The sequence below is a fragment of the Culex pipiens genome, chromosome 2 (genome assembly GCF_016801865.2).
Source record: "Culex pipiens pallens isolate TS chromosome 2, TS_CPP_V2, whole genome shotgun sequence".
Taxonomy (NCBI): Eukaryota; Metazoa; Arthropoda; class Insecta; order Diptera; family Culicidae; genus Culex; species Culex pipiens.
In genome coordinates this window covers 115,305,528-115,317,284 of record NC_068938.1, presented here as the reverse complement: position 1 = coordinate 115,317,284, position 11,757 = coordinate 115,305,528, and the positions used below count along the sequence as shown (strand labels likewise).

General features: G+C 40.2%; 1 protein-coding gene across 2 annotated transcripts; it reads right to left on the bottom strand.

Annotated features, from left to right (window-relative positions):
• Positions 1-6,817: 6,817 nt before the first annotated feature.
• Positions 6,818-11,192, bottom strand: LOC120426641 (uncharacterized). Of its 2 annotated transcripts, XM_039591429.2 has the most exons (3): positions 8,467-11,164; positions 7,844-8,185; positions 6,818-7,789 (listed from the first exon to the last, which is right to left on the bottom strand). In XM_039591429.2, exons 1-3 carry the CDS (start codon positions 8,528-8,530, stop codon positions 7,371-7,373), a joined length of 825 nt encoding a protein of 274 aa, XP_039447363.1. In that variant the 5' UTR covers positions 8,531-11,164; the 3' UTR covers positions 6,818-7,370. The 2 variants fall into 2 exon arrangements, 1 of the variants encoding a protein (XP_039447363.1); XR_005606729.2 differs by lacking the exon at positions 6,818-7,789 and having other exon boundaries at positions 8,048-8,185; positions 8,467-11,192.
• Positions 11,193-11,757: the final 565 nt, after the last annotated feature.

The following is an 11,757-nucleotide window of genomic DNA, read 5'->3' as shown; positions in this document are numbered from 1 at the left end:
CAGCTAGTTAGAAAATAGTTGTTGAACATACTTAAGTTTATACTCAACAATGTTATCAAAAGTACAAAATCACTTTTAGTGCAAGGCGCTCCCGAAATTGAAGATAATAAATCGAGAATGCACTTTTTGGGGTTTTCAACGTTAACACCTAAACTCCCAAGCTCGAGAATAAGGGGGAATTTATATGGAAATTCCCCCTTATTTTCGAGCTTGGTAGTTTAGGTGTTAAAAGAATAGATTTTCGAGAAAACTGATTCATTTTTCAAATAATCAATTGGTAAAATTAAGAATCTTCGACATATTTTTGGATTTGATTTTTCACTAAAAAATTAAAAAAAAATCGTAGGTGAGAAGTTTCTCTACAAAGCTATTAAATTGTATACATTTTTGAAATCTCTGCTCGTAGGTTGAAGTTGGAAATCCGTACCAAATATCAAAAACCAAAAAACATAATCATAACTTTTCTGATAAAATATTTTGAATCATCTTTATTTTTTCAAAAAGATACTCTATCGATACTTATAACGAGAGCAATATAAAGCAAGCATTGAAATTAAAAATTATAAAATTTCAAATTAACAATCGAACGCTCGGGTAGTCATTTGAGCCCTATGTTTTTTTCATAAAAATCACATAACTTTTGGTAGATTTTACCAATTTGGATGGAGAACAAATATGGTCCACTTTTACCGGAGACATTCCGGATTCCGTTGGAGTACCTCGACCCTCATCCTGATACATCATCCTGCATAGATACATGACATGGTCAAGACCTTCGGCAACTGGAACAGGTTCCAACCGGAAACGGTTCACTGAGCTGACGTGGATTTGTCCCCAACTGGAACCGGCTCCGGTGCCCCGTAGGACTTGTGAATTATTTTTAGCAGGATGATGAATTAGAATGATGCCTTGAAGTTTTGCATCATTTCTGGCATTGTTCTGTGAAAAATGGAACGGAATCCAGAATATCTCCGGTAAAAGTGGACTATATTTGTCCCCCATCTGACAGTTCAAAATATAGACAATTTGGATCTTTTGCAACCGGAAGCATCCGAATTGGTCAATTCTACCAAAATTTATAAGATTTTTATGTTAAAATAGGGGTCAAATGATTACCCGAGCGTTTGAGTGTTAAAAAAATATTTGGCATTGATAATCGGACCACTAGTTGTTGTGATATCGGCATTTGTATATACGATGATATTTTTCCTAATTTCTTTTCTTTCATAAATTTTTTGACCATAGGTTAGTCTCATCGTTAATGTCACTTAGAAAATCTATGCTAAGGTTTTAAAAAATATTATGAATTAGTGAAGAAATTAGGCAAATTAGAAAAATAAAAAAAAACAAAGTGTAAAGTCTAAAACTCTCCATTGATTTTAGTTTCCAGAGAACGCACTTTCTTTGCAATTAAGGCCCGTTGGTCGTTTCGTGGTGATGGTGCTTCTGCTGTTGCTGCTACTCGCTGATTAAAAATTAAAATATGCTTAGCCTTACCATAAATATCGACACTTGGCTGATTACATTATATTTACGACCGGGTAAGTGGATAGGGTGGTCGTCTCTCTGTTTTCACCTTCTTGGGATGCCAAGTGAAATCAGGCGTTTTTTAATTTATTTCATCACCTTTCCATCGTCGTGTCGTTGCAATCGAATGACTTGTTTTCGAAACTGAAGGAATTTAATTGGGCATAAAATCAATCATGGAATCAATCACACGAGTTAATAAAACAATTGAGGCCCCCAGCTTTAAATTATTCCACCTTTATCATGACAGCTGTCCACACGTCTATCAATTGTCGTCGTCGATTGAAATACAAGCGTGCCAATGGACCTTTAATCAATCCCTGTGGCACGTTAGCAATTATCGCCGTGCCGTGGCCAGTAGCCAACCTACCACGAACCGGTCGGTCAGCTGTCATGTCTAGCAGCAGCCTCAGTTATCTCTCCGGGCCCACCTTGGTGGAGCAATGCGTTGGAGCCTCAACAGTACGGTAGCTAGCAATTAGCACACCGGAGGCAGCCACAGAACTAATTCCACCGCGCGATGATGACGGATGATAAAGTGGCAGCTGTTATCGTTCAATTAACGGTACAGACGCGAAGCACTCTTATCAAACAATTACTACTCGGTACTACGGTAGCTACCGGGAGTTCGTGAAGCACTGTGAAAAGGTCAAACACTATCACACCACTCAATAATTTCCCTGTGTAGAATCAATTTTTCAACAGTGCCAATGGCATACTTTTGAAAACAAGATGCCACCGGGACCAATAACAAGTATTGATCTAATTAAATCGATCAATCAAACACAATATCACAGCTCACAGATCGGGGCTGCCTCACGCGATAGTCACCTGAACAGTTGTTACTTTCAAGGGGTACGTACATCTTGAGGGAGATAACGATGTTTATTTTTCCTGTGATTAGATGGTTGGCAGAAGAATGAATAGTGACACATTTTGATGCATCACGTGCTGGAATATTAAAAATAAAACTAGACTCGATTATACGAAGGGTCTTCATACAAACTTTAAATTATCGACGAAAAAATAGATAATGAAAACATTGAAAAAATATGTATGTCACGTAAAACATAGAATTAGACCAAAAATAAAAATGAAATAATCATCACCAGTAATAACCAGACAACAACAAAAATTATAAAATAATTAAAAATGAGATTAAATATTTTTCAATTGTCAATTTTCTGAATTGTCCTCCTCAACACTTGAATCTTTGCTCAAGATATGCCCTTCCGAGATATCGAAAAGTAGATCACGGATTCGTTATCAGGGACTACACCCAAAATTCAGAGTCGAGATAATCGTTCTCTCAAAATTTATTGAGGGCTAAGTGCCAAAATCGATAGAATAATGGTACCAACTCACACCATCATAACAAATGAGTTCATTCGTTAGTTGAATCAATAAATCTCCAACAAGTGTCATACATCGACTTCTGACTTCTCCTTGGTCACCAAGCTGTGGTGGCCGAGGCAGCTAAGTCATTGGATTGGTTTGTCAAAGGTCTCTGGTTCGATTCCCGTTGTCGACACTTTTGGTTTTTTGTTTGACGGATGAACTTTTTTTGCAAATGAACCTCGAGAGAATAGTTCTATCGCCCATCTCGAGCTGTGTTCTCTGCGTCCGTGAATGGTACCACTATTCTCTCGACTCGAGACCATCATTCTCTCGAACTAGCGCTGCCAGTTTTGGGTGTACTCTTTAGAGCAAAGTTTCACGGATATCGTAGAGGCGTCGGGGCAACTGCTGTGTGAGTATGCGGAGAATGACCCATGGACGAACCAGTAGCGTGATTCGTTTTGCAAAAAGTTCCTCGGAGCTGAACATTAAGTGGCCGATTGTATATCCCAAAATAGGGAACCTATTGTGTGTTTTAGTCTTTGGCCTTGTATGAACAAGAGTTTTTTCGAGTTTTTAGTTTTTAATCATAGTAGGCTTTTTTCAAGTCAAGATTTAGCTCTGGAGAATATTTTGATATATTTTTGCCTTCTTTGATTGGAAACTAAGAACTAAATTTATTATCGAGGCCAAAAACTAAAAACCCCTAAATTTTTGGGATCTGTAAAGGTTAAAAGGTGAGGCATTGTGAGCTGCACAAAATGGCGTTCTTATCTCAATTTGGCCCAGAATCGACATACGATAAGTCAGCACGGCAGCGACGATTTGTTAAAGTTGATTGATAAGTTCAAAATGTCTTGAATTTTTTAAAATTACTTCTGCAGTATATAAATAAAATTTGCATTTTTGTGATTAGGAAAGTAAAACAAACGCAAACATTCAGAATGTCGAATCTGAACTAAACTTCACTTCGTTAAACGTGCCCTATCGTGCATCTAACAATGTTTCATTGAGTTTAGTATTCAACAGCTGCAACTCAACTCGACATGTTCAATGATAACAGAGAACATCATCCCACAGTTACTCAAGGAGGTTTTTCGTTCATAGGTATGATTGATGTGTGAGCATTGTTAGAAGACAGCTAATTTAGGCGCAGATCATGCAACAACGTTGAAAGATCAATCAATCATGTTTTGATTCTTCAAATTTACTTGTTTACTGTCTGGTTCAATGCTATCTGGCTGACTGACTGGCTCGTTTTTGCTCGATTGGTGGGGGCAGAAGGGATTTTGGGGCCCGCTGCGAAAGCAATCAAATGCAGCTACTAGTTTCAGGTCGTTTGAGTGATGAGCATTTTAACTTCAGAGAAGCAATGACAGCCACAGTACCCAACAACTGTAAATTGATAAATTATTCTCTTATCGTAGTGAGATATGTTACTGGAGATTGTGCAATGTGACAGCAATATCCGGTCTAATTGATGTCTGATCGTATTTTTAATCAATCTCAAAAGCTGCTAAATATTAATCAAATTTTGATAACAAATAAGTAAACACCAGTATTTTATGTTTATAGTTGACTGGAAACAGCACTGTTCGTAGCAATAAACATGCAACAGAGGAGTGGTGACGGTTTGATGAATATTCAAATCATTCTGCACATTTGCGACCTCCGTAACACACACATCGAGCACACTTCATCGGGGAGGGCGGGGCCCGTCGTGACACCTGTCAACACAGAAACAACCAACATCATAAGCACATGGTTGATTAATTTCAAGTTTTCCTTCAACTGTCGTCGTCGTTGCCTTCATCCGTTCACGTTCAGTCCAGTCCAAGTCTATTCAAGAATCGTTATGCCGACTGACGGCATGTCAGAGAGTGTTCACAGTTTACAATTTTTGTTGAGACATTTTTCTGCGCCTGCTTTTTCCCTTCTTTCTGTCATCTCCGCACAAATCAATCCAAATGCTAGATGAAGTCTATCATGCAAATTGACATTTGCACGCCTTCGGAATGCTTGCTTGCGACGTGATATTTGCGCTGGAAGGAAGGCAGGCGCAGCTTGGTTCGTTGATTTTTCCTCTTCCCACCCACCAATACACGTGTTCGCATGTCACACCAACAGCACACACACGTACATTCAGCACCACCACAATACTACAGCCGGCTCTCTGCTTTTAATGTCAAGTTTCGTGTTCGGTTTCATCATTACCCTGTAAAAAAAACACCCTACTGTTCCCAAAACTAAGTTGGTTTTAGTCGGTTGAATCAACCGACGAAGTTGGCCGAAGAATCGGTCAATGGTGCACCAAACTCTTATGGAAGCTTAACACAGACGATAACCGACGGATCGGTACACGGAATCAGCCGACTTGATCTGACGAAATTAATCAATTAGTTGGCTGATTAAAAAAATTGTTCCGGGAACCGTTGCTGGAACCAGTTGGTCAATCTGCTGCAAATAATCAATAAGATTGTTACATACCTTATAACTCCTGGCTGTTTCTTCCGGCAGCAATCTTGATTCGGCTACGGCATCTGAAAATAAAACAAAGTTGATGCCTGCTCTGCTAGAAGTGTCCAGCAAGGTTCAGGACGGTTCCGGATGTTTTCTTTTAAAAGTTTACCACATATTCCATTGTAAAAACTTACCTTTGATGGATTAACACAACATTCTATAAATTTCACTTCGTAATTCACGTGTTTCTTCTGATGAAAAAAATAGCAAATATTTCCGCTAAGTCCATTTTGTAAACAATACGCATCCAAACTTAGTCGGTTAATTAATTGGCCGTTTTTGGAGGCACCCGATTTCGTTGGTTGATGGCTCAGATTGAGAACTGTCATTATTTTTACAGGGTACCCACCAACATCTCAGCGTGCCATGTGCTTCCTATTTTCTGTTTGGCTTTGCTGGCATGTTGACAGACCTGTCACGAGATGGGAAATTATAATTGATAGATGGATCGGCAAATATCAACATTGAGTTTATATACACACCTCACTTTCTTGTAAGGATCTGTGAAAAGGAAACGAAAAAAGTGTTGTATAAAATAAAGTATTCATAGTAGGTTTATTTGAAAAAAATAACAATTAAGAAAAAAAAAATTAACAATTTTTTATCGAATCACTTATTTCTGTGCTAACCTCTAAAATCAATATTTTGGCAGCCTTTTTGCATCGCTTGTGCTTCTGTGTAGAAAATTTACCTCCTTTATACAGGCTTCATATTCTCACCCTGTAAAAATAATGACAGTTCTCAATCTGAGCCATCAACCAACGAAATCGGGTGCCTCCAAAAACGGCCAATTAATTAACCGACTCAGTTTGGATGCGTATTGTTTACCAAAATGGACTTAGCGAAATTATTTGCTATTTTTTCAGCAGAGGAAACAAGTGAATTACGAAGTGAAATTTATGGAATGTTGTTTTAATCCATCAAAGGTAAGTTTATACAATGAAATATGTGGTAAACTTTTAAAGGAAAACATCCGGAACCGTCCTGAACTTTGCTAGACACTTCTAGCAGAGCAGGCATGAACTTTGTTTTATTTCCAGATGCCGTAGCCAAATCAAGATTGCTGCCGGAAGAAACCTCCAGGAGTTTTAAGGTATGTAACGATCTTATTGATTATTTGCAGCAGATTGACCAGCTGGTTCCAGCAACGGTTCCCGGAACATTTTTTTTATCAGCCAACTAATTGATTAATTTCGTCAGATCAAGTCGGCTGATTCCGTGTACCGATCCGTCGGTTATCGTCTGTGTTAAGCTTCCATAAGAGTTTGGTGCACCATTGACCGATTCTTCGGCCAACTTCGTCGGTTGATTCAACCGACTAAAACCAACTTAGTTTTGGGAACAGTAGGGTGTTTTTTTTACAGGGCATTGCTGAACGAGAAAGTGCAGAATGCATCGAAGGGACTCGACACACAGAAGCGACACGACCCTGTAAAAAAAACACCCTACTGTTCCCAAAACTAAGTTGGTTTTAGTCGGTTGAATCAACCGACGAAGTTGGCTGAAGAATCGGTCAATGGTGCACCCAACTCTTATGGAAACTTAACACAGACGTTATCCGACTAGTCGAGGTTCAGAATCGGCCGACTAAACCCAACGAAATTGGTTGATTGGTCATCTATCTTAGTCACTGCTATTAACGAAAACAAATAAAATTGGCCTACGCAAACAAATAAAATCGTTTAATTAATTAACAAACTAAGAAGAGATTCTGTCGAAACCAAATTAAATTGGCTGATGGTATTATATTAAGTCGGTTAATTTGTCGATACATTTTGTTTTTTTTTCTTCTGAACCCAACGAAATCGGTCAATTAATCGAGATACGAGATCGAGTTTCGTTTTCTGACGTAAACCTACTAAATATATATATTAATCGGATGATTCAAATAAAATAGGATATAAACAGTTCATCGTTTATTTGAGCGACGTTAACAAAGATTAGACGTTAACAAAACTTAAAACGAGAGTTCAAACAAGTAAAAATCACTGAGCACCTTTCACCGGTGAAAATTCCGGCGACTCCAGCTCGCCATCGTCGCCTTCAATCTCGTCATCATACTCTTCCGGCTCCTCTTCTTCTTCTATCTCTTCGTCGCATTCTTCCTCCTCAACAGTTTCCTGACGCGCTCTCTTTGCGGGCGGCGCGAGTTTCGCGGACGGCGCCGGCTTCGTGAGCTTCGCAGGCGTCGCCGGCTTCGTGAGCTTTGCAGGCGTCGCCGGCTTCGTGAGCTTCGCAGGCGTCGTACGCTGCACGGGTTTCGCGAGCAGCGCGGGAACCACGGGTGGCACGGCGGCTGACTCCTCCAGCTTTTTGTTTTGGCGATTACGTGCAGAGTAAATCCTGGCCTTGGCGAGGTTCACCATGTTCGTGAAGTTGGTCTTCGGTGTGAATGTAATATCGTCTATGGAATAATATTGTTAGTTGACTTGAAAATTGTAACGAAAAATATACTTACTTATTATGTGTTTCATAAAGTTCAACTTTCTGATGTCGTCTGCCTGTTTGTACAAGCATGTAACCTCATCTGAGAGGAAGTCCTGGATAAAATTTTCCTTCGATGCATTTTTGAAGATGTAATTGATCTCCGCCTTGATATCATTTACCAGTTTCCCATCAGCAAATTTCCGGCACAAAGTCTCGACCGCCGACATGTCCCGCAACGGGAAGGTTCTTTGTGCCGGAACATTTTTCATGTTGTGCAGGATCGACTTGACCTCCGTCAGGTCTGACTTCAGCGTGGCCATGACCTCCCTGGTGGTGCGCTCGTGGGCCGTCACTTCAATGAGCTCCCTGTGAACTGAAAAAGATTTTTTGTAAATGAAAACCCCGTTAAAAATTTTGACGGTTCTCGACCTAACGAAACACACTTCGAAATCGGGTAATCAAAAACAACCAGCCAGTTAACCGATTTAGTCGGGATTCGTCAGGAGTAAGATTTCTAGTCACCCTACGAATAGACCGATTAAATTGAGTTGAGTCGGTTGTTTTTGTAACCGATTTTGTCGGCCGATTTCTACAACGGATTTACGACTTTTTTTTACGGGGAAGGTTTAATCTCTTTTTAAACAACAAACTTACCTTTGTCCAGTTGGGCCTTCATCTCGCCAAACTGCTTTTGCAAAAACTTTGCCATGTCGGCCATTTTATTCGAAGGAGCACGTCAGCAAACGTCTTGCCGGTCGAACTGTGCGAGAAGAAAGAACGAACAAAGTGACAGTTACAGGGATGCCAGAAAGTTTGTTTTGAAATGCTGTATTTGTTTGACAAATCTGTTTCGCCAACTGACATCCCTGGAAAGTAGCTAAACTTTTGTAAAGGTCGCAGACACTATAAAAACTAAGAGAAATAATTGAAATGGTTGAAGCCGTAGGAAATAAAAACAAAATCAAAGTTTTACATTTTTAATTTTATTAATCGTAACCGGTGTGTAACATTGTAATTATTATGTAGGCAGATTCAAAAGGAATTTTTATCGCTTTAATTAAACCTGAGTTTAGCTCAACAAATATAATTTCGTCATTGATGTTTGAAGTAATCCAAAGGCCGATTTCACTGGAATTAATGGGTTTTACAAAAAGAGGTTGTAAGTTGGAAAACTCTTGTACAATGGCACCTTTTGTACCGTTTATCTCAGCGAATCCAAGCACTTTAGCTGGCGTTCCTCCGATCAGTACACAATCATCCCTGCCATTTGCGCTAATTACCGTCTGATCGTCAAAACTGCACGTGCGGTAAGCAAATCCACAACCCAGCAAGTTTTTCTTTAATTTAAACTTTTCTGTAATTTGCACGTTCACATTTTTCTTCGCTAGAACTTCCTGTTCAGCAAGGCGGTTATGTAGCTGTTGTAGAATTTGATGTTTCTTTTTAGTCAGAAAACTTTTGATCTGTTGCATAAAGTTTTCGAAACGAAACGCGGTAATAGATGGAAGATTTCCATACAGTTCAACGTATTGCGCCAAATGGAGCAACATGTGTACGTTGTGCGTAAGACTGTGTACGCCATAATACCCTTGAAACTGCTGGACGAATTCGCCGAGTAGATCTTGGGCCAACTCGATTTTGTCGCTCGGAGTGTCCTTCATTGATAGAAGTCGCATGGCACAGAAATAAAGCAAGAAATGATCGTGAAGTTGTTGAGAAAAGAACTTTTTTGTCACCAGAACTCCGAGATAAGAATCGAAAAGACGGAACTCCGTTGCCTTGAAATTAGATAGTTCCTCAAAAGATCGAGGGTGTCGAGCAAAGTCCGTAGGAATGAATGGGGCCAGACTTGAATAGTAAGATGCAGCTTTTTGGCGGTTTGCTTTGGATAGCCTCGCGCCAAGGTATCCGGCCTTTTTTACCTTTCCCAGCATGCCCTCTAGAATCTTCTTTGTAACTCCAAGGTGACAGGTATGCATTGGATCGACGCCTACCTGTCTCACCATGTCCAATCCCACGATTCTTTCTATACCACTCATCGTCTGCACCTTGTGGTGTTCTGGGTCCAAACGGCTTCGGAATGAATTGTCATCCCGTGGCGTACCTACCAACGAGGAGTAAACGGTTACGTTGTTGATTCGTCGACCAACCTGCACGCAATTTGGGCAACCGTTCTTACTAACATGAGACACAACACCACATATTTTACTGGTCGCTGGGCGGTCGCAAATAAACAGCCGGATACTGAATTTCAATCTTTCAGTAACTTCGCCTCGCTTCAACACGATGCCGTTCTGGGTCAGCTCGTTTACTTCCGTTACAAAATCCATCAAATAGCTATCGAAGTTAGCCGGTTCCTTCAACCCTGTGTAGCATCCAATCACAAACGGCGAAATTTCCCGAGCCCAAGGAAACGCAGCCAGGATGGGCCATACACATCTTCCGTTCTTGGCTATGGGCAGGCCATCGATGTTCACGTCCAGTCTTATTTCCATCATCGATGCAATCTTCCGGTCTTTGGCAAGGCCTTCAAGGCTGCGCTGGATTCCGAAGTGGATATATTCCCCGGGTGATTCTCGCTTTGGAATTATTGATATTTTTGGTGTCTCCAGTAACGTTACTCGACATTTGGGTACATCGAGGCCTTCATCTCTCAGTATGTTCAGCAAGGCCGCGGTGGCCTCAACGCTCAGCCGGAACTCAGACACGAACTGGGCCAAACGGTACTTCAGTGGCACAGTAGACTTAGCTCCAGAGGGTTCATCTACATCGGATTCCTGCTCCGGTTCCTGCTCCGGAAATGCCTCGTGTCCTCCTTCGAGATTTTCGTATATTGTATGGCCCTTGTCGTTTCCGCTTTCTGCATCGCTTACTGGATCATTTACGCATCCCGTCTCAGTCTGGTCCACATTAGACTGAACGTCGATGAGATGTTTTTGAAAAATTTCATCAATCTCCTCATATCTTCTCTTTTTAATCTCATTACGCCGCGTTGTCCACCTACTCGTCATTATTATGGTACCTTTAATTAAATTTCAACGTTTTTAATCTGTCGATTTTATCTAAATTAATTCTAAAATAATTTACCGCTCTTACTGGTTGGACGCTAACTAAGGCAGCATTTGTTTACTAAACTGAACCAAACGAAGTCTGGTAAAAAAACAACTCATAACATAGGTCAACTTGATCGAGCTATTTATTACTGAATTAAATCGGGTACCATTCCTATAAAACTAAAATAAACTTTATCTACCAATTCGTTGGCAAACTAAAATCATGGTACCGATTAATTCCAATTTAATCGGTTAGTTAGTCCATCAACTACGTAACCACCCGATTTCGTTAGTTAATGGCTCAGATTGAGAACTGTCAAAATTTTTACAGGGGAAATACCCTGTAAAAAAAACACCCTACTGTTCCCAAAACTAAGTTGGTTTTAGTCGGTTGAATCAACCGACGAAGTTGGCCGAAGAATCGGTCAATGGTGCACCAAACTCTTATGGAAGCTTAACACAGACGATAACCGACGGATCGGTACACGGAATCAGCCGACTTGATCTGACGAAATTAATCAATTAGTTGGCTGATAAAAAAAATGTTCCGGGAACCGTTGCTGGAACCAGCTGGTCAATCTGCTGCAAATAATCAATAAGATCGTTACATACCTTAAAACTCCTGGAGGTTTCTTCCGGCAGCAATCTTGATTTGGCTACGGCATCTGGAAATAAAACAAAGTTCATGCCTGCTCTGCTAGAAGTGTCTAGCAAAGTTCAGGACGGTTCCGGATGTTTTCCTTTAAAAGTTTACCACATATTTCATTGTATAAACTTACCTTTGATGGATTAAAACAACATTCCATAAATTTCACTTCGTAATTCACTGTTTCCTCTGCTGAAAAAATAGCAAATAATTTCGCTAAGTCCATTTTGTAAACAATACGCATCC

Coding starts and splice junctions, on each gene's coding strand:
- LOC120426641 (XM_039591429.2), bottom strand. CDS start 8,530: ATGGCCGACATGGCAAAGTTTTTGCAAAAGCAGTTTGGCGAGATGAAG. Junction 8,186..8,466: donor GAAGGCCCAACTGGACAAAG/GTAAGTTTGTTG, acceptor AATCTTTTTCAG/TTCACAGGGAGCTCATTGAA. Junction 7,790..7,843: donor CTTTATGAAACACATAATAA/GTAAGTATATTT, acceptor ATTATTCCATAG/ACGATATTACATTCACACCG.